Raw genomic sequence first — 23398 nt, 5'->3', positions numbered from 1 at the left:
AAAACCAAAGGAAAACAGTAATTGCAATGCTTTTTCTAACAAGGCTAGCTAAGGTTCTTAGAGAGAATTTATTTTAAAGGAAGTTGCCATTCCAAAATGAATATTTATAGATTTTCTAAATTAGCCTCATATTTACATAAAAATATTCTACAGACTACCATACAATAATTTGTTCCTAACTACTCACTTATCTAGTTTAAAATAGTCCTTGAATCCTAATGTTTTCAGTGTAATTGAGGGAAATAATGATGAAAAAGTGCTATGGTATTTTCTTTCCTGTCACATTTTAAGGTCTTTGAAATAGAGGTATGTCTTACACTCGACAGCAACTTTCACTTGCTACTGGTTAGGCAGAAACTGGTTTGTCACTACTCACATTGCAGAAACCTCCAAACTTGCAGAACGGTTTGGGAGAAAATCCACTGACATTACAGACTTATCCTTTTAAACTCCAGGAAACAACTATAGAATGAATCTGATAATTCCAGTAACATTCCCAAAAGGTATGAAAAGGAGGCTACCTAGCCGGGCACGGTGGCACACACCTATGATCACAGCACTTGGGAAGGTGAGGCAGGAGGGTCACTTCGAGTTCGAGCACAGCCTGGGCTAGTGAAACTTTGTCTCAAAAAAAAAAGGCTACCTCTATCTGTGAGGCCAGCCAGCACCAGAAGCTTTCAGTTTTCTGTAGCTTATTTGAAAATATGCATCACCAATGCACTGGATGGCACAGAAGGCAACACTGTGTATGGTGGGGAAACTCAGAATCCAAGAGTTGTGAAAGTGACTCAGAAGATTCAGTCTGAATTAGAGAGATCTAAACCCATTTACTTTGCTTATATTTTCCTTTTTATGTATGTATGGCCAAGGATGTTATGTGGTAAAAATCCACAGCTAAGTCTCCAGACTTGTAAGAGTTCTTATAATCAGCAAACAGTAAAAATTTTCAGTGGTAAGAGGAGACTGCAGTGTTTTTTCTTGGTAGTGTGTAAAATAATGGTGCATCCAACAATTGATGATGTATTGGATTCAAAGAAAGAGAGTAAAATTAAATCTTAACTTAGGAGCAAAATTTATTTCTAATATTTAATTATTTCATCTGAGCTGATGTCCACAATAAAAAGAAACAAAAAGAGGCTGCCAACAAATCCAGGATAGATAAAAATTCTAATAACTGAAAATATTATAATAAATCATAGTAACATATTTCTAAACTATTTCCAAATGAAGATACCCCTAATCAAGAATCATCCAATGCAAACTCTAAAGCTAAATAGTGAATGTGTTTTACAGAAGTTATTCAATCACCCCCAAAATCCAAATATTTTTCTTTACATTAAGAATGCCAGGCATCAACTTCTACTTTTAGTTAGAAGAAACAGAAAAGACCAAAACGTAAATGTATGATACAGAAGGGTACATAAGAAACACGACACAGAATGGAGAAACAAAGTACAGTTAGGTTCACCAAGCTTTAACAGAGAGCAAGACCACAAAAACAAGACTCGAGGTGGTGGCTCACAAAAACATTCTTACATATCACGAAAGCATCTAATTTCAAGGTTCACTAGTCTCGAAATAACAAAATTCTTTTCTTAAGCAACTCCACCCCCAAAACCATCACTTTCTTTAACTAAAAATCAAAGATGAGGTACAAGATATATAAGATTCCTAACATTCAATGATTCTAAATAGAAATATAGCTATGTAGAAGCAGAGATCTGAGCCTACTTTAATAACAAGGTGCAAGTTTCTCATTCTATCACAGTTTTATGGAGAGATATGTCTTTAAGTAAAGCTGGTAGAAATTTAAAATAAATTTCAATCAGTGCTGGAAGTCTCAGGCATTAGTGGATCTGAGGAATTAAAATCATCTTCTAGTTCAATTTCATAGTACAGCTTATATACAAGCTGCCTCTTTTTGAAAAACAGATGGTAAATGCAACCTTTATAAACAGATCTCTCATCCATTTTTATATACTGAAATAAATTTACTTTTATAAAATATGCCATTTGAATAAGACAAAGTGAAGTGGACCCCTGAATCACAGTGGTGAGGTTTAAGCCCACCATTAACCAGCTGTAAGACTTTGGCTGTAAGACTTCCCATCTTCCCCAGCTGTACCATAGGAACAGCAGCATCTGTTCACAGGGTGATAAAACAATTAAGTAAGATCATTCATTCTGGGGGCCGGGGATTTAGCTCAGTGGTTCCGCCGCCTGCCTCGCAAGCGCAAGGTCCCGAGTTCGATCCCTGACACCAAAAAAAAAAAGATAATTCATACTGAGAGCTTAGAATGGGGAACAGCACACAGCAAGTATACAACAAATATGCACTACCATCAGCAGCATCGTTATCTAACTGAATCTGTTAATCCTATATCTAAAAAGGGTTTACAAGGGCAGGGGATTTAGCTCAGTGGCACTGTGCCTGCCTCACAAGTGCAAGGTTGTGAGTTCGATCCCCAGTAACTCCCCTCCCCCCAAAATTCAAGTAAGATTAAAGTAAGGTTTGATTTTGCAGGCCGGGGATTTAGCTCAGTGGTGCCACCACTTGCCTTGCAAGCGCAAGGTCCTGAGTTCGGTCCTTGGTACGAAAAACAAAAACAAAAAAACTATAAAAAGGGTTTACAGAACATCAATAGTGGAAGAGTTAAAAAAATAAAAGCTAGTTCTATCACTACTTCACCTTGTTAGCAAAAGGCATTTGTCAGGAATGTAGGTTGACAGAGTTAATAGAATGCATGCTACTTTATATGCGTGCATTAATGAGAAGGATGCAGTATGCATTAAGAGTTACACAACCTTCACTCCAGTTGTGTTCATCTCTACACTTACCCCAGACTCCGCCACCTCTTCTTCCTGTAAGCAAGAGCCACAAACATTGAAGCATGTGTTTGAACAGGAAAGCACAGAAAAAAAGACAACAGTTGATAGTCAGAGAAATTATGCAGACAGAATAGAACAGAAAATTTTCACCAGGAGAAGAGTAGCTTAACAGTAAAATGACTGTAATGGAAGGCAGGTGGGTAAGACAAGTTATGCTAACCCCTGAAGGTCAAAATCCCCCACCATATATACCGTATATTTTAGAATATGCTTTAATTAATTATATTTTTACTACCTAATTCGTTTAGAAGTCTATATTAATAAGAAGGTTAAAAAACATAAAATTACTTTAAGTTTTTAATTCAGTTTTTAGGGAAAAATCTTAAAGAACAGAATTTCTGAGTATTTATTTTGAAAAGATGTTTGAGCCACTTATTTAAATGATAAAATAAAATCACAAGGAACATAAAGATATATAATTTAAGTGCAAGACTTTCTGTGACAAAATATTGTACAAGAAAGTTTTGCCAGCAAATCCAAATTAAAATGTAAATTAAAATATATTACCATAACATGCATAATATACCTTTAAGCTAGTGTTTAAATAAAGACACTGTCTGCTGGCATGCTGATTACTGTTAAAATAAAAGGGTTCCTCTGCTCTTGCTAGATTTATCTACTCTCCAATTAGACAAACATTTGCTTAAAAAGAAGATACATTTCAGTACTGGCTGACAAAACTTATTCAGGAAAAACTCAGTCCAGTCTAAACGGAAATATTTATTTTCCGTTATACCTTTTCCTACTCAACCCAAGGTATTTTTTTTTTTCTTTTGGTACTGGGGATTGAACTCAGGACCTTGCGCTTGCAAGGCAGGCACAGCACCAATGAGCTAAATCCCCAGCCCCAACCCAAGCTATTCTTAAGAAAGCAGCCAGGTCTGTCAATTTCCACATCAGATTTTTTTTCCCTCCTTTCTTCACCTTTTGAGGGGAGGGAGGTTGAACTGGGGATTGAACCCAGGGTCTCTTGCAAGTGTTCTACCACTGAGCTAAATTCTCAGCCCTCTTTTAACAATTTTGTTTTGAGCTGGGAATGGTGGTCTATGCCTGTAATCTCATCACTCTGAGAGACCAAGACAAGAGGATCAAAAGTTCATGCCCAACCTGGACGATTTAGCAAGACCCTGTCTCAAAATAAAAAATAAATAAGGGCTGAGGCTGTAGTTCAGTGTGAAGGCCCAGTACAGGCACAAAGTTTTGATACAGGTTCATGGTAAATTGCCCAAGCTGCTTCAGTCTCCAGAATAGCTGGGATTACAGGAATGCATCACCAAATTCACATCTTTGCTCATTTCTGAAACACAGCTAGTACTCCATACATGTATATATGATGTATGTACTCATTCATATTTGATTATGTCTTCAGGGATCAGACTGGTAACACATATGAGTAAATGGAGCTCTATATAAGACAAGAGAATGGCAAGGCCAATGTGCAAGAACATGAAACAAAAGCAAAGACAAAAACAAAAACCCTCCTCCAAGTTTACTTTGGTCTTCCTGTTTTCTGTTTCCATACTGCTGAATGCATGTAGTGATCTCAAGGGGAAGAAACGGGATGGGGAGGGAAGAGGAGACGATCTGGCACATCCTTTCCTCCGCTCTGAGTATCTCTCAACTACAGAAACCATTAGACTACTTATAAACATAAAGATTCCTAAATTTGGGCGGGGGGGTACCGGGGATCAAACTCGGGACCTTGCACTTGCGAGGCAGGGAGTGGAACCACTGAGCTAAATCCCCGGCAAGACTCCTAAAATTTTGATGTACACAAAACAAACAAACACAAAAACAAAAAAGGTCCTGGTTATAAAAATTCTGACTTTGGTTTTAAAGTACCAACAAGTATTTAGTTTCCAGAGCAGGGTACATTTTCTTTTAAACCACAAGAATTAGGCCTCTATAATTATTGGGTTTTTAATGTCCTATACAGAAAAGTACCAAAGAAAATCAGGCCACAAATTAAAACTGCAATGTCTACTTATACCCTGAAAAGTATAAAATTTACCGAATAGCTTAACCAAATATCTTCCATAAACTTCATACAGAAATTTGAGGAAGCCTTTATTATTATACTAAAAATTAATTTTATTATAGTAAAATTAATTTTAAAAAAGCAGCCTTAGAAGGTCTGATTAATATAGAACACGAATATTTACCATTTTAAATAAATACGGAATATGAATTAAATGCATACTTTCTAAATTCTGGTAAAGCAGTTATATACAAATAAACAGCATCATAATTTGAGGAAAAAGAATTGTTTTAGAAGAATGAAGTTTGAATTTGGTGAAAAAAAAAAAACCATGCAGACTAATACTTCATAAATTAGAACAGATGAAACTATTTGTCCTCTCTGGTTTCAATAAACATTAACCATTTGTTGATATTTTAAAGAACAATACAGAGTTACCCATGTACTCAAAGTAACCCACAAACTAGGATTTACATTTTAACAAACTCTACAAAACTACTTCAGGTTTCAACTTCTTCAGATGTAAAAGGAAGGCTAATACCACCTACCTGTTATGGCACTGTTATATGCCAGTGATGGCAAACCTTTTAGAGCTTTCAATGATACAAACAGCCCACTGTGGGCCAGGGATTTAGCTCAGTGGTGCTGTGCCGGCCTCGTAAGCGCAAGGTCCTAAGTTCAATCCCCAGTACCAACAAAAAAAACAAACAAACACCAAACAGCCCACTGTGGCACGTGTGCCACAGGTTCACCACCACTGTTATAAGACTAATATATGAGATCAATATGGGCAAAGCACATATTTCAGTGCATAAATGATAAATACTGTAGTGATTATTATATTACCCTGTAATATAATACTTAATACACTGCCGTGCCATACCTTTGTCGGAACATCATAGCTGGGTCCATGTTAGCAGAAGTCATTCGAACAACTTGGCGGATTTCCTTAGAAATCATTCTTAGCTTCTCAAAGTTTACTAAACCATCTACTTTGGAGTCATTTCCTATAGGATAAAAGTAACTTTTTAACTTTCAAAATTAAAATATCTTAAAGTATCAGAATTCAAGTTGTTATTCTTGAGCAGTACAAATAAGAACCTTCTTTTTTTGGTTTTTTTTGGTACCGGGGATCAAACTCAGGTCCTTGTGCTTGCGCAGAAGGCAGCAAAACCACTGAGCCAAATCCCCAGCCTGAACCTTCTTTATTGATCCCAGGAAATGACCTACTGGGAGAAATTATGTTCCATACGGGAATGCTGATTATGAATGATTAGAAAAGTGATACACTGTGTATGTCTAAAATCAGTCATTATTTTATTAAGTACACTCATAAAATGTACTGTCATTCAAATCTATCTCTCCAGATGCTCAGCCCATTCATTAGCGGGTACCTATATTTGTTCTTTTTCAGACAGGGTCTCACTATGTAGTGCAGGCTGGCCTCGAACTCTCAGCGATCCTCCTGCCTTGGCCTTCCAAGTGCTGGGACTACAGGCATGAGCTACCACACCCAGTGGTATACTTGCTCTTCTGGACAGCAAGGGTACAGCAGTTGAAAGAACTTAATTATTAATTAACCCAGTCTGCAAGTTTTCTTTGGCTTATACTATTTTAAAAATTGTTAAATGAATTATAATCATGTAAACAGAAGACAGCTGAAGGGCTGGGAATTTAGCTCAGCGGTTCCGCCGCCTGCCTTGCAAAAGCAGGTCCCGAGTTCGATCCCTGGTACCAAAAAAAATCCCCAAACAAACAAAGAGAAGATAGCTCAAAGGGATATGGGATGAGAGAATAAAAAATAATGGGTTTTTCAAAGGACAAAAATTAGTTAAAACTAAGAGGTGGCTGCCTCACAGGAGTACTTACCTTCCAGTCTGGCATTTGCCATTCCTCAAGCAAAATTTGAATTTATGAACATGATTTTAATCATTATCAGAAATTTCCCTGTTCATAACTTCCATTATTTTTGTTCTGTTAAATAGTTCTCTGAGGAAAGATTCATACAACTTTCCAAATGGTCTATCTGCCCGCCCATAGCAATGTTTGTTCACACCTAACTTTCTTTTATTTTGGGTTTTTTTTCTTTTTTGAGAAAAGATCTTGCTGTGTGATTTCAGGCTGGCCTTGAAATCACTCCTTATTCCAGGCCGGCCTTGAAGTTGCAGCTATCCTCCTGTTTCAGGCTGTCCTCAAACTTGGGGTGATTCTCTTGTCTCAGTCTCCTGAGTGCTGGGATTACTAACTAGTATGTGCCACCATGCCCAGCTTTACATCTGATTTTAACAGTGTAACCCAGTTTTTCTCCCATGGGGAGCCCTGAGGGCCTCCATGGAATTCCAAGGCTTTGAAGCCAAGTTTGAGAACCACGGGAGGCTGGAAGAACGGTAGTTTCGTGTCTATGACCAATCAGCACCTACGTATTATACAAACGAACTGTTCTGGGTCTCAACCTGAGTTGGAAACAATCTTCTATCAGGGTCTCCACATGAGTTGGAAACAATCTTCTAAAACACTGTAAGACATATAAATATGTTTTGTAGGACCATGTCAGAAAAACATATTTGAGGGCTGAGGATTTAGCTCAATGGTGCTGCCTCCACAGCCTGCCTTGCAAGCACAAGATTGTGAGTTTGATCCCCGATACCAAAAAAAAAAAAAATATATATATATATATATATTTGAAGATAATTAACATTTCTACATGAAAAAAGAGTGGCGATGAAAAATGAAGCAGTAAGACTAGGGACAACCTTTGTGTGGAGAACAGTTAGAAAAGTTGGATATGAACACCTGAGGCATCAAAGCGCTAACAAGTGAAGATTTGAGGTTGAATACAGAGGGCAGGCTAGGCATTTTCTAGTGTTTGCCCCTAGGCACGCCTGCTGAATTTACAAGAGAGGGATGATGAGCTGAAAAACTGAGCAGAACCGCCCTGCTTTTTAAGGCAAGGCAAGTCCAATTAAGCCTCCAATGCTTTGGGCTGGAACGCCAAACTACTATATCCTAAGTGAATACTGGGATACATCTGATGTTAAGTTATCCCAAAGTATAAACACAGACAAAAGGGATCTTGGGTCATTAGTATCCTGAGCTAAGTAAGGTTTAATCCTTTTTTTTTGGTACCGGGGATCGAACTTGTGACGTTGCGCTTTCGAGGCAGGCAACGGGGCACCACTGAGCTAAATCCCCTGCCCAGGTTTAATCCCTTTTGGAAGCACAGAACATCACTCAAGACCCCACATTTCTTTTGCTAACTTTTTATACACAACACCCATTACCCAGTCGAATGAATGAACAAACAAACAAACAAGGCACGCCAAGAGAAAAGATGACATGAATGAAATACAAAAGGAAAAAAGAAGGAGACAACAGAAAAAGAGCCACAACAGATCCATATTATCGAGTGGTCAGAGACAGAGTTTAAAATAACCATGCTAAATACATTCAAAGATATAAAAACCACAGTGAGAACTTTGGCAAAGAAGAATGAACTTAAAAAAAAAAGAAACTGCAAAATTAAAAACAACTAGAAAGAGGAACTCAGTGATGGATTTAACAGTGAGTTGGGTGAAAACAGAATTAACCCGAAAATGTTATGGATGAGAATATCTAGAATGACACATAACGAGGAAAAAAAAGAGCAAAAGACAACCGGGTTATGTTATGGCTGTGTCCAGATGTGTCCCCAAAGACTCATGTGGTTATAGGTGAGGCTTTTTTAGAGGTGGCTGGTCTAGAGATGCTGGGACTACTAAATTAGCCTAGGGCCGGGGATTTAGCTCAGTGGTTCTGTCGCCTGCCTCACAAGCACCAGGTCCAGAGTTCCATCCCCGGTACAAAAAAAAAAAAAAATTAGCCTAGTAATTGCTTCGGCTCAGCTCTTGGTAGGGTTAGGGGTGCCCCAGCCTGGATGTGAGCACTACTCGCCTGCCCACTCTGGGATGCTCCTTTGCTAGGCCACTCACTGTTCCTTAGAGTCAGCCAATTATAAACTGAAACCTTTACAAACTGTGAGCCAAATAAATATTTCTGCTTTTAACATTGGGTGTCAGGTATTTTGTCTCACCTTTGCGAAAAGTAACCAAGACAAGGTACAAGGATCAAATCTAACAAAGGTGACATCACAAAATAGTAACAAGACAGCATCACTGGAAAATTTCAAACACAGGGAAAAACCCACACATTTCAAGATGTCTATAGGAGTAGGCAAAGACTTCATGAACAAAACCCAGACCGCATGGGAAATACTACAAAGAATCAACAACTGGGACCTCATCTTTTTTTTTTTTTTTTGGTACCGGGAATCGAACTTGGGTCCTTCTGCCTGCGCAGCAGGTCGTGAAACCACTGAGCTAAATTCCCGGCCCTGGGGCCTCATCTTATTAAAAAGCTTTTGGACAGCAAGAGAAACCACCAACAGAGTGAAGAGACAACCCACAGAGTGGGAAAAATTTTTTTACCAGCTATTCAGATAAAGGACTATTAGCTAGCATAAAGAACTAAAAAAAAATCAGACCCCTAAATTTAAAGACCCAATGCAAAAGTGAGCATCTGAAATAAAAAGATACTTCTCAGATGAAGAATCAGAATAGAAACGGCAAATAAACATCTGAAAAAATGTTCAACATTGCCAGTCATTGGTGAAATGCAAATGAAAACAATGCTGAGATTCCATCTCACTCCAGAAAGAATGGCTGCTATCAAGAAATCAACCAGGGCCAGGGATTTGGCTCAGTGGGGCCACTGCCTGCCTCGCAAGTGGAAGGTCCCAAGTTCGATCCCCGGTACCGAGAAAAAAAAAAGGAAACCAACCAATAACAAATGCTAGCAGGGCTGTGGGGAAAGAGGAGCCCTTTTACACTGTTGGTGGGAGTGTAGACTGGTGCAACCACTGTGAAAATCAGTGTGATTTCTCAAAAAACTAAAACTAGAGGTCTCATTTAACCCAGCTATTCCTCTTCTTCGTATCTTCCCGAAAGAATTAAAAACATCATACCACAGGGATATATGGACATCCATGTTTATGCACATCCATGCTTACATTAGCACAGTTTGTAATAGCTAAATCTTGGGAACAGCCAATATGCCCATCAACTGACGAGTGGATAAGATGGTTTTTTTGGGGGGGCGGGGAGTACCGGGGATGGAACTCAGGACCTGTGACAGCCCCACTGAGCTAAATCCCTGACCCCAAGATGTGTTTTTTTAATACAATGGAATACAAAGAAGGATGAGCTTCAGACATTTATAGCTAAATGGATGCACCTTGAGACCATACTCTTAAGTGAAATGAATTGGACACACACGTTTAAAGACCACATTGTTTTTCTGCGGTAGGAAACCAAAACTGGAAATAAGGACTAAAATGTATAATGCATGTTGGGAAAGGGGAAGAAAGTGTTCAAATGGGAAGGGGAACAAGGGAGGAGAGAGGGAGAAAGAAAAGGACAAGAAAAAAAGTGAAAATAGAAGGAAAAAATGGGAACAAAGCTTTTGTACACAGGGAGGGGACAGGGCTTGGGGGGGGGTGGGATAAAATTTATTTTAAGAAAAAGAAAAAGAAAATGAAGTAAACCTACACTCAAAAAGATGGAAGATTAGCTCAGGGGCGCCACACCTGCCTCATAAGCACAAGGTCCTGAGTTCGATCCCTGGTACCAAAAACACCCCAAAACCAAAAAAGAAAAAAAATGGAAGAATCTCATACATTCAATTTGACCAATGTAAGTCAGAAACCAAAACAAAGCATAAGAAAATAAATACATCATGTGATTCTATTTGTCTAAAATTCAAGAACAGTTTAAACTAGAGCATTTAAAGTCAAGATAGTAATTACGGTGAGAAACTGCGGCCCTCTTTTTTCTATCAAAAGATATAAACAGGAGTGCTTCCATCTTAGACTCTAGTCCACCTAAGCAGCCCCAGCCCTCACACTCAAAATTATGGAAACACACCCAAATTCTGGGAACACACCTGCAGACCAAAGACAGGGATCAATAGCCAAGGATTTGCTCCCACACCCTTTATTATTCCACTCCTCCCCTTCAGACCCTGTTCTCGGGCCACTTACACTAGCCAGTGGGGATAGACTGTGAACCTTCAACCAGCCAATGAGGAAAAATGTCAGCTGCTTCCCATGCTTTAAGGCTTAAACTCCTCCGATCTGAGTGCACTCTTACCCTTCTGAAAAAGTAAACTTTAAACTTCTCCTTGTGGAGTCCTACTGCTTTCTGACCGCATTCTTTCGGGCACTATTTGAGTCTGGGGGGCTCATTTCTAACATTACCTTTAGGGCACAGGATGAGGGTAGTAATTGGAAAGGGGTATGAGCAGGGCTTCTGGGATTCTGGCCATGTTTTGTTTTTGAGTGCGGGTCATAAAAGTATCTGCTTTGTCAAATTTCATTAGTTATTCATTTGTCTTGGGGGCTTTTCTGTACATGTATTTAAAAAGTTGGAAGGAAGTAAAGAGTTTGATCTTCGTGTGTCAAGGTTAAATTTGGAATGCATAAACACTTCATTTTGTGTCTGTAAACAAAGTAGATTTTAGGAACCTTAAAGTTGCTGCATTTAACTGTGTTACGCTTGAGTGAAATAATCAGTAGGGGGTGGAATGTATAATGAATCACAATGCTGCAGAATTAGCTGAAGCTAAACATGCTAATTTTCAAATAAGTTTTAAATACCTTCATGAAGAAAAGTCATATCTTTCTTGACAACGGGGAAGAGCGGAATAATTGGAGGCTGCATGCTTTGACTACTAAGAATATTTCTATATTTTGCCATGTTTCTAGATGGATCAAAAAGGTCTTGAAGATCTTGGAGATGTTTCTCGTATTTGTTTGGTAACTTTTCCCAGGTACCTCTAAGTCGTGCTACAGGTGCCAGGTTCAAGCCACTGCCAAAGAGGAGAATAAAAATATTACAAAGGGACCTGGGGAAGAAAGTGACTCAAGCCAACAGTGCACACACCAAGCTCTCTGATAATGCTAAAAAGAGCAGGGATCTATTAAACATGTTGGATAAACACAGAAGAACTGCAAAACACACAAAAGGGACTCTTGTAACCGTAAACCAAGGAGAACCTGTTTCAAAGAAACTACATTACTAACAAAAAAAAAAACAATGAACAAAGAAACTACATAACTTGACTTCAGCTATATACCTATGTAGCCCTTTATTTTACAGTCTGCATGGAATAATTCTCGAAAATACACATGTAGGGCCAGGGATTTAGCTCAGTGGTTTCGCCACCTATTGCTCAAGTGCAAGGACCCGAGGTTCGATCCCCGGTACCCAGAAAAACCCAAACAAAACAAAACACGTGTAAGTGGGCTGGGGATGTAGTTCAGCAGTGCATCGCCTGCCTGGCAAGCACAAGGTCCTGAGTTCAATTCCTGATACCAAGGGGGGAAAAATACACATGCAACTAAAAACCTTTCAAGCATGAAAATATGTTTTACTTAGAAGTAACTTTACAGAGGGCCGGGGATTTAGCTCAGTGGTTCCGCCACCTGCCTCGCAAGCGCAAGGTCCTGAGTTCGATCCCCAGTACCAAAAAGAAAAAAAGAGAAGTAATTTTACAGAAACAATTCTATTCAAAGGTGGTTTATGTAATGCTGAGAATTGTTAATAATAACTGAAGCAGCATTTTTTCTCTGAGATTCTGCCCATTTATATCCCTGACTCCAAAACTACCATGCCCCTATCTTGCAGTCTTGTCCCCTAAGCCTCGAGATATTCCAAGTCTTTTTTCCATAGGGCTTTAAACAAGCGCAGGTATCAACTATCTGGGAATAATAACTCGTGACAATTAGGCTTCAATTATTTCCTGTGTGTTTACTTCTATACTATCATGCAGTGTTGCCAAAATGAGTTGTATATGCCAAAATATGCCTGGATTGAGTTCATCCTTCTTTGCTTCCTTTTACCCACACCATAATATTTAAAATACTCTCTTGATTTTTGATGTTAAGATGTGGAGTTAAGATACTTCTGGTTCCCTTTGCTTCTCAGAAACCACCTGTGGGGTACTACTTCTGCCTATACTCAAAGCCTGGGCCTCTGTGGACACTTAAGGACACAATTCCGCTCTCAGGGACTCGTACATAATAGGCCACAGTTATCTAAGAATGACTTAACACACAATCATGCATATTCAATAGGGACAAGGTCCTGCAGCAGGTATTTAGTGTCTCCATGACTCAGTGCACTGATAAGACACTGTACTTCCTGTGAACTAAAGAATACTCTAACCTTTTAGTAGCTGTGCTTGCTATGTAGCTGTTCTGTTTTTGCTGAAGGAATAAAGACACACAGCTCTCGAGCTCCATCTCCAGCTCCAGCTCTGCTCTGATGCTGCCCTGATGCTGATAATTGTTTCCATGTTTTTTGTTCTTATTAGAAAATTAATTATTAACTCACAAAAGACTACATGGATTAAACAAACCCCTCTCCAGGTGCCTCCTATGGAGGCTCCACCTCGGCACTCACAACTGGCCACAGTCTAGCAGACTCACAATTGCTGTAGTCTGGCAGGATGCCCTCACCCCCACCCCCACCAAACAAAAAAACCGTACGGAGGATGAACAACAGAATTGCAGACTCTATCTCCATTGAAACAAAACAAAAAAAAGGGCTAAACACATTAGGACGGTTAAAAATAGCTGACTTGTAACAGGAGTATGGGAAAATGCTGAAAAATTATGCTCTCAGGTAAAGCTATGAAAGTTGGCCAAACAGTTCTCAAAGCAGGTCACTTCCTCTGAGGGCAAAAACCTCAATCTCTTATTTGGAACACAACAGTTCACAGGGCGACTGAGGCTTGGGCTGGATGGTTTTCTTTACCATGGAGAGTTAGGGAAAGTGAGACTGATACATTTTGGCAGGAAGCTGTTTAACAGTGACAGCGTTATAGACAGCTAAGTTAGGCAGTCAGACTGGGTTGGGCCCTTAAGAAAGTCAATGGGAAAAGAAAAAAAAGAAAGAAACTCAATGCAGGGCCGGGGATTAGTCCTCAGTTTGATCTCTGGTAGCACACCACCCCGGCCCCCAAAGTCAACACAAAAAATGAGAACACATGGAAGCTGGGGCTGGAGGCACAACTGAAGATTAAAGTCACAATGGCCAGATTTTGCATACTTCCCTGAGGGATGAACAGAAGCTCGAGATGATGATGATGATGATGATTATTTGGCACTGGATCGAACTGGGGACCCTGAGCTAGTGAAGGCAGTTTGCCTCCAGCAGTTTGCAATTACTGGTACCACCCTTTTGGGATTTTTTGTACAGATGTTATTTCATTGGGGGTGGGCCATCCTCCTCCACCAAGACTAAAACCACAGATACTCAGTGCAGGTATCTTTGTGACATTGCCTGCCATCTTGCTTGAAGGCATAATTCTCTGTTGTAGGTCTAAGACTGAGCCCCTAACTCTCAAACCTTTACTCAACATTTTCTATACAAACAGCAGTGGAATTTCTAGCTTCCCATGTACTGTATTTATCAATGGTGTCTTTGTTCTCATTTTGAATCTAGCTTTTTTTTTTAAAGTGGTACTGGGGATTAAACACATTCTCTTCACATTGAGCTACATTCTCAGAATTTTTTATTTATTTAATTTGGGGGGGGGGCAGTACTGGGGATCGAACTTGGGACCTTGCAGTTGTGAGGCACACGGCAGCACCACTGACCTAAATCCCTGGCCCAGCACTTTTTATTTTTTATTCTAATTTTTCCAGCCCTTTTGGAAATTTTGAAACTTTTTAAAGTCACTAAGTTGCCTTGGCTGGGGCTTGATCTTTTAATCCTCCTGCCTTAGCATCTCAGAGTGCTGGATAATAGGTGTGTGCTACCATCCCTGGCTAATGCATGCATACATTCAGTCATTCATTTATTTTAAAATGAATTTATTTGTATTTAAAACTTTTTTTTTTTTTGCTACCAGGGATCAAACTCGAGACCTTGCGCTTGCTAGGCAGGCGGCAGAACCACTGAGCTAAATCCCAGGCCCTTTATTTAAAACTTTTAAAAAAACATTTATTTTTATTGGTACATTTTCTGCAGTACATGATTACAGGAAAAAATCAGTCTTCAGTTTTCCCCCAACACATTGCCACTACAATGGGAGAGGCGTGATTCAAATACAGGTGCAGCTGATTCAATACTCTGCTAAAAAATCTAGTTCAACTGTAGCCACTGGTTAATTTAAAGAGGATCACCCTCTTACTAGACAGAGCCACGTTTAAATAGTTCTCATAAAGATTCCATTTGTGACATGTGTGGGGGTACATGTGTATAATCCCAGCACTCTAGAAGACTGAGGCAGGAGGATTGTAATTTTAAGCTCAGCCTGGGAAACTGACCCTGTCTCAAAAATGTTTTTAAATATAAATAAATAAGGGGAGGTCTGTAGCTCAGTGTGAAGGACTTGAGTTCAATCCCCAGTGATGGAAAAAAATCCACTTTTATCTTACTTAAGCAATAAGAACAAATTACTGCAAGTTCTGTGGGTGATGTGAATAGGTGGCATTGAGTAAAGTGTAGGCGACATTGGGTTAAGGTGGAATTATTCTGCTACACACAAAAACATGGGCTTTTAAACAGACCTAACTACAACTCTCTTCTGCTTTAAAATCAGACTTGCTTTAAGAGGAATCCTTTTATTGATCTACATGTGTTGGATAAGAGTGAGAAAACAAATTACCTATAACTGTCTTTTCATAATAAGTAGGCAGAAAGTAGTAGGGAGAGCTCATATACACGCACACATCTATATGTCCTGGGCATGTACACAGCAGAGTAGCTTTATAATTCTAATGGCCTCACTTGGTTGAGTGACAAGACATCCATGATACCTCATGCAGTGCCTGGCAAAAAGGAGTAACTCACCCAACAGTTGTTGTTACTATTGTTCTCATTTCAAAATAAGCAATTTTAGGTCAGATCATCAACACTGTGACTTTTTTGGTTTTGTTTTAGACAGGGTCTTGCTATGTCCTTCAGGCTGGCTGAGTGCTCAGTTTACAGGTGTGCCCTGCCACACCCAGCTTCATACTGTGCTTTTTCAGTGTCAGAGCAATGAGGTGGTGAGGCACAGTGCTTGTTTACCAAGTCTGACAATAAAGAGCACATATCCAAAAAGGTTATGATCACTTAAACAGGGAAAGAAAATGGGAAAGCAATCACCTACATTCATCAAAAAAAGTGATACAGATGAAAGAAACAAAAACAAGAAGTCAATACCACCAAGATATAAAGTACATCAAATCTAACGATGCTTCAATAAAGTCTTATTGACTGAACTTTTCTACTACGCACTTAGTACCTAAGTAGAAAACTAGTTTCCTGTTTAGTATGATAAAGAGCACACACAGATACAGTTTGTAAAAACTTACCTTATAATTGCGAACATGGAATTGAAATTCTTACATTCTCGACAATGAAGTGCAATCTTAATAAAATGTTTAATAACTTTCATTCGTTTGAGCGGATTTGATTCTGTTAAAATCTCTGAGGCAACCCAGAATGTCTCTTGGTTTACAATGTCCTCGAACTCCTTCAAGTGAGTATTTCCTGTTTTGGAGTCCAACTTAAAAATGTCATCAATGTATTCAGTAGGCTCAATATTACGAAATAAGTCAAAGTCCCGCATTGACAACTGGGTGGCCAGCTCGATGGTACTGAGCTGCAGCATGGACAGTTGGCTTTCTTTAACCAGTTCCTGAGCATCTTCATCTGAGCATAAGGTTTCTGTTTCCATGTTATTTTTCAAATAGTACCTAAAAGGAAAAAAGGTGGTTTTTCTTTTTCATAAACCTGATCTTAAATGTGGTATCATTCATAAGAACACTTTCCCTCTTTATTATTGTGGCCAAAAACATCACGTTACTGAGAACACACCTGTAATCTCAGCTACTTGGAAAAGTAAACTACTTCGAAAAGTATTTGTGAAAATGATACTTTCTTTTGTCCACAGTACACTTATGTTATAATTTTTTTTTTTTTTTTGAGACAAGGTCTTGCTATGTAGCTCAGGCTGGCCTTCAATTTGTAGGCGATCCTCCTCCTTCAGCTTCCTGAGTGCTGGGATTACAGGCGTGCACCACCACAGCCAGCATAAACAAATTTATAAATTAATACATATACATATTTAGATATATATAAAAATTGCTATTATTCAGTTTCTTCCTCTGCAAAAACCAGACTGGAGTACATTAGCAATTCTAAGACTTTCTTTTAGCATGATCATTTACACATTTTGGCAAGCTGGCCTCCCTTTTATTCTCCGGAATCTAGAGTAGCCCTTAAGAAAACCCTACAAGTCTATTTATATAATTAGATGCAAAAGAAAAGCTTGGGAAAAAGAATCCCTACTTTAGAGTGAACTCAATCACAATACAACATGATGATGTTTCTACTTAAAATACCTGTTTTAGTAGGGGATCTTCGAAAAGCCCATCTACCAATAAGCCCACTCACTAATAAGCATATTCACTCACCTTCCATTGAGCTGAATTCTGTCAGCTAATTTGGAGAACTGGTCTGGAAGTCTTCTCTGCTTTATGACACCCTCAGGAGTAACAGAAACTTCACAGAGAGAGTATGTGTCAGATGCACCAGTCAAACCAAATTCATGAACAGCGTGACAAACTACTTCTTTAGCTGTAGTGTCTTTACTGATGATAATATAGCAACTTTGTTGATCTGCTTTGAAAACTCTTATAACTTGATCCGGAATATCTACAGAAATACAAAATGTGTCTTATTATTTTCAAGAAAGTTACTTTTAAACAACAATGTGGAATACAATGATCCTTCTAAAAATTGACATTTCTGTTTCAGGCAGGAGATTAACAGGAATAACTGTTGCATTTATTTATTTTTTTTAAGGGAAGAAAGGTTTATTTAGCTCAGTTTGTAGAGCTTTCAGTCCATAGTTGGCTGGCTCCACGGCAGGGTAGCATGGCAGAGGGGTATCGCAGGAGAAACTGTTGCATTTATTGACAAAAATTACTTTTCAGGCGACAGTATACTAATACATATTCACAAAGATAAAAATTGGAAAAAAAATGAAATCATATCATGATTTGAAAGCCACAACTTTTCTCATGTATTATGAACACTGTTATTCTTCTATAAAACTATTCTTTAATGGAGGCATAGCATTCCATCATATGCATTCTATATATTTCAACTACTGAAATCCCTAATAATAGGCATTTAGATTGCTTACCATTCTCAATTATGATAAATTACATTAGATACAGACAGCCACCCCACACAAAATAGATAAAACTTTGGCAATATGTTTATTTCCTCATCAAAAAGAATTGCTGAGTTAGAAGACATACATATCTTCAAAGATTCTGAAACATATTGCCAAAATGCCTGACAGAAAGGTTATAATAGTTTATCTAGAATGTAAGAGAGCAAATTTGGTTTAACAAAGAATGTTTAGTTTTGCTTACCTATTTTTAAAAGCCCCATCATTTTCCTCCCTCTAAAGAAATATATCATTCTTTTTAAATTTTCATTTCTTTGGTTACTGATGAAATTCAGTAACTGGTACTTCTGTTTAAAAATTCCTTTCAATATCCTCTATGTCTTTTCCTATTGAAATATAGTAGGTACCAACAATTACGTCTACTACCAAGGGGCAAATGTTTTCATAGTTTTTACATTCTACTTATTTTAAAGCAAAAGGTTTTACACATGCTCATATAGTTAAATATTACAACCTGTGCCTTTGTGATTTGTGCTTTCAGTAAATAACTTCTACCTCAAGATAATGTTCATATGATAGGCACATGTAAATGGTATGTCCTCCTTCTGTCCTATCTTCTTTCTTTTTCTGATCACATAGCTTGGCTAAAGCTTCCAGAACCATGTTTCCTTACCCTTCAGTTGGGTAATTGTTAATGTTTTAAATGTTAAGTGAAAAGGAATTTATTTGATAGCATAAATGCTGTAATTTCCCTATGAAAATAAATAATTGTTGCAAAATTTCTTTTTTTTAGTTATAAAGATTTATTATTGTGACCTTTTCTGTGATGATGGTAGTGAGGATGGGTGGGGGAAGATTTTGGTGACTCAAGTAATTATTCTGCTTGAACAGCATTATATTCTTAAGAGCATGCGCCCTATTAACTTTTAGAGAAAAGATTTATAAGTCTGTCTCAAAAGAGGAGAGTAATGGAATAAATATAGCAGGAAATAAGTTTCACAAAATAATGTAATAAGAACACAAAAAGACAGAAACTGGCTTCTAGCACTAGAAGATTCAACTGAACATAATTCCAGGGAGAAGGAGTCTTAGCTATGAGATACTGAATGTTCTGGGACTACAGTCAAGTTAGAAGGAGTGCTTCATCTCTCAGTTTCTATTTTCAGAAGGATGCACCAAACTGTCTTTCCTTGTCAAAGACTTGAGTCATCCAATACTTCTTGTTCAGATTTCTTGCAATTAGCCAAGCCTCAGTGTGCTGCTGATAGCATCAGGTTCCTCAATCTCTAAGGCTTAAAGTCAGACTTGACCAACTAAAACCAGAGATGCTTTTCTTCCCTGTGCCAGAAAGTTATTGCAAGGAGACAGAAATTTTGGTTTGCTAGGAAAAAGCAAGCAAAGAAAGGGCTTTAACTATCCCTTTTTCTCGCTTTAAAACAGGATCAAACATTATATTATTATTTGTACTGTCCTACCCTCCTCGTGATAATTCTTCATGAAAATGGGTCCTGGCCTCTAGAACTGGATGTGTTTCCTCAAGCTTTGGAGGCTGAGAGCATCAGCAAGTCACGGTACTGGCTGACCCTAAGAGAATCAGAAGATGTCTTTATCCCTTTTACTACTTTCTTCAGAAGAATTTATTCACAAACACAAGGTGAGAATTTGCACATATTTCATGTTCTCTTCCTCTGGTGCTGTAACACCTTCTGCGAAGGAACAGCTGTGTACATTGAACAGGGTTAAAAAGTTGCTCTCTGTTAAAGGCATTTTTTTGTTCCCCAAGTGAAAGACACATTAATTACTCTGTAGTTACATAAAATAAGTAGCATAAATGAATACCTCTAGAACAGAGCTGCAAATGGGATTATTCAAAGGGTTTCCCATAACTCAAACCCGGATGAATCTGTTAAGGTAATGAATGCCAACTTGGAAAAAGAGAGACATCAGGCAAAAACTTTCTCTTCACTGATATCAGCTTTTCTCTATTTTAGAACTGTTCCATATATACTACATTTATATTCTTTACAAACATATTTGATGATGATGGGACAAAAACATATTTGTTAACCATAACACTTATACAGTACATGACGGATGCATAAATGTTAACTGATGAATAGTAAATATGAGGTTAGAACAAAGTTAAATCAAAAATGAAAAATGAAGGGCCGGAGATTTAGCTCAGTGGTACTGTGCCTGTCTCGCAAGCGCAAGGTCATGAGTTCAAGGCCCAGTACTGGAAAGAAAAGAACAATGATCTAATCATTTCAAATTTTTGGCATGAAGCTAAAATGCATACAAAAATAAAATTTTATGAGGATAAAACAGAGAAGGATCCTTGAAGTTCACAGTATTCCTTAGTCTTAAGATTTGTATTTTAAGAAATTCTCTATAACAGGTAAATGAAATAATGGAAACCCCAAATATCTATACTTTCAACTTATACACTTTCTAAGGTGCTAACTATAATCTTATATGAGTAAAATAAAAACTGAATTAAGGATTTATGTATTGGCCCGAGATTACATGACAAATAGAAGAGCTTTTCATGTATTTTAGAGGATCTTAAAAAGATCTAGGCCAGGGATTAGCTCAGTGGTTCCACTGCCTGCCTCACAAGTGCAAGGTCCCAAGTTTGATCCCCAGTACCAAAAAAAAAAAAAAGATCTAAAAACTGCTCTTTCACTGTGTTAATTAATGAACTATTATTAATGTGTATCATTACTATTAATTACTGAGTGATGTGTTTGAAGCGCTGAAGATACAGTGATAAATGAGATAAAGTCTTTGATCTCAAAGGAATTTACTTAGAAAATTCAAAGAGAGTAAATGGTGGGGCAAGAAAAGACAACAGCAGCCAGGTGTGGTGGGGCAAGCCTATAACCCCCAACACTTGGGAGGCCCCAGCCAGCCTGGGCTACACAGTGAGTTCAAGGTTGGTCTGAACTGCAGGAAAAGATCCTATCTCAAAAAACAAAAACAAAAGGACAGACAACAATCAAGTAAATAAGATAAGATAATCCGGTAAGTGGTCAGGTAGTAACTATTTTAAGTTTCAAGGCCAACAGGCCAAGTCCATAATTTGTTATTGTTTTTGTTTTTGTTTTTTTGAGACACGGTCTCACTATGTAGCCCAGGCAGGCCTTGAACAAGTGCTGGGATTATAGGCATCTGCCACCATTCCTGGCAAAATCTGTATTTTATATGAATTTATATAGAAAGAAAACTAATTTCACAAGATTTTTATGGACAGAATTTAAAATATAATTAAAAAGGCAAATATAAAATATATAGGTATGTGGAGATTTAGGCAGCACTTCAAATATCCACTGACGTGCTCGCTTCGGCAGCACATATACTAAAATTGGAATGACACAGAGAAGATTAGCATGGCCCCTGTGGAAGGATGACACACAAATATCCACTCAGAGAATAGATAAAAGAATCCAATCAGTTGTTTATAAAATTTGGTAAAAGCCACAAGTGGTGGGCACATGCCAGTAATCTCAGCATTCTGGAAGGCTGAAGGAGGAACACAAATTCAAGCCCAATCTGGGCATTTAGCAAGACTCTATCTCAAAACTGAAAAAATAAGTAAATAAGTAAGTAAATAAATAAATACAATAAAAAATGCTGAGGATGTAGCTCAGTGAAAGGTCCTTGGTTCAATCCCTAGTATCACCAAAAGGAAAACTAAAATTGGGGAGGGGGTTCGAATATTTCATCCTGATATAGGAAATTATTCAAGATATTTTGCTAAGTGAAATTCATAAGTTGAACAAAAGTATAACATTTCATTTTGGGGTAAAGGAAACAGTACATGGTTTTTTTGTACAGTAAGATTTCTAAAAGGATACTTTGGTAAATTAATAATTTGTAAATTCTGGGGAATGGAGACACGTGTACCTATCCTTTATCTGTATAGTATTTTTAAGAAACTATGATTATATATTCCTTTATAATTAAAAACTAGTAAAAATAACTCAGACTTTCACTGCACAAATAATAAATCAAATTAAATAAATCAAAGATTTGTACTATTCAATGAAAAAGTAAGCCAAAAAATTCTAGACCCAAACTCAGAAAAAAAATTCAGTTCCAAATTTCTTTTAGCTACACTCTTAAATTCTTTAGGTTTCATCTTGTATTACTAGGTCAAAAATTCCAAAAAAATCTTTCAGTAGTTATAGAATAGCATAAAACATATATTCAAAGAAAATAACTAGAAGGATGTCATTTAATACTATCTTATAAATTGAAAATATCTGCTTATTTCATTCAATTCTGCATCTTTTAAAAAATAACAAAATATTATATAGAAACGTGAGCAAGATAATGCCAAGATACTTACAGTAAAAACCAACAGCTGTATGCAGCAAAAATAAAGCAAAATCATAAAAAAGTCAGCAATCAAAACCAAATTATTCCACAGTTCTGTAGTTTTGCTCTCACATTCATTTTTTCTTTTGGCGCTGGAGATCAAACTCGGGTCCTTCAGCTTGCGAGGCAGACGGTGGCACCACTGAGCTAAATCCCCCGCCCTCTCACATTCATTTTGATCTAGTAACTTTAAACATGCAGAATAAACACTGTTGTGCTCAAAACTGATTAACATTAATCAAAGTTAGCTGACATCACACAAATACGATGTATATGTATAACGCACATAGCTAATTTCAGTGCTACTATTTATAAAGAGCTAAACTTGGAATTCTTTTTGGTAATATGTATTCAACACAAACATAAATAACACCATCTCTAAATACATGGTCTCTTACAAAGTTACACATTTAGGGGTTAAGAAATAGGATTTGGTCGGCCAGGGATTTAGCTCAGTGGTTCTGCCACCTGCCTTGCAAGCTCAAGGACCCGAGTTTGATCCACCGTACCAAAAAAAAAAAAACAAACCCAAAAGAAATGTGATTTGTAAGTTAAATACCTATGATGTGTGTTCATTTATATTACTGATATGAACACACATTACAGATTAAGTCACAGCAGACTTTCTCTGAACAGATTCTTTTAAAAAGGCATCTTTAGTCATGTTAACATGTTTTTAAGGACAGAATTATGCAATCAATCTGAAATCAAGTTGGGTAGCATCTCCTCTCTAGAGATTTGCATTTTAGCCCCATGGGGCTTAGCAATTTCTAAATTTTAATAATTTCAACCTTTTTCTGTTGTTTCCCCAGTACTCTCTCCTCTCCCTACAACCTCATTCCTTATTCTCTCAGCCCAGCTGTCTACATATGCCTGTGGCAACAATACAACTGTAAAACTCTTTAAACCTACAAATCCTATTTC

General features: G+C 37.8%; 1 protein-coding gene and 1 non-coding gene across 17 annotated transcripts in view; one reads left to right on the top strand and one right to left on the bottom strand.

Annotated features, from left to right (window-relative positions):
* The window catches only part of Rapgef6 (Rap guanine nucleotide exchange factor 6), a 204555-nt gene that overhangs the window by 26068 nt on the left and 155089 nt on the right, over positions 1–23398 (bottom strand). For 8 of the 16 annotated variants that reach the window (XM_087194559.1, XM_004836642.4, XM_021241734.2 and 5 more), the window contains 6 exons: positions 22446–22460; positions 17370–17610; positions 16266–16649; positions 11556–11767; positions 5751–5874; positions 2839–2862 (listed from right to left, as the gene is read on the bottom strand). In XM_087194559.1, the coding sequence (XP_087050685.1) occupies positions 2839–2862; positions 5751–5874; positions 11556–11767; positions 16266–16649; positions 17370–17610; positions 22446–22460 (1000 nt within the window). The remainder of the gene's footprint in view (positions 1–2838; positions 2863–5750; positions 5875–11555; positions 11768–16265; positions 16650–17369; positions 17611–22445; positions 22461–23398) is intronic. The other 8 variants (XM_004836639.3, XM_087194564.1, XM_087194563.1 and 5 more) reach the window with 3 other exon arrangements.
* Positions 21429–21536, top strand: LOC147823021 (U6 spliceosomal RNA). The gene has a single exon (XR_015444913.1). It is a non-coding gene; the product is annotated as a U6 spliceosomal RNA (small nuclear RNA).

The sequence above is a fragment of the Heterocephalus glaber genome, unplaced genomic scaffold (assembly GCF_053883595.1).
Source record: "Heterocephalus glaber isolate CG9 unplaced genomic scaffold, H.glaber_assembly_v1.0 deba00001606, whole genome shotgun sequence".
Taxonomy (NCBI): domain Eukaryota; kingdom Metazoa; phylum Chordata; class Mammalia; order Rodentia; family Bathyergidae; genus Heterocephalus; species Heterocephalus glaber.
Note: the sequence above shows the minus strand (reverse complement) of the source record. Positions and strands in the feature narration are given on the sequence as shown.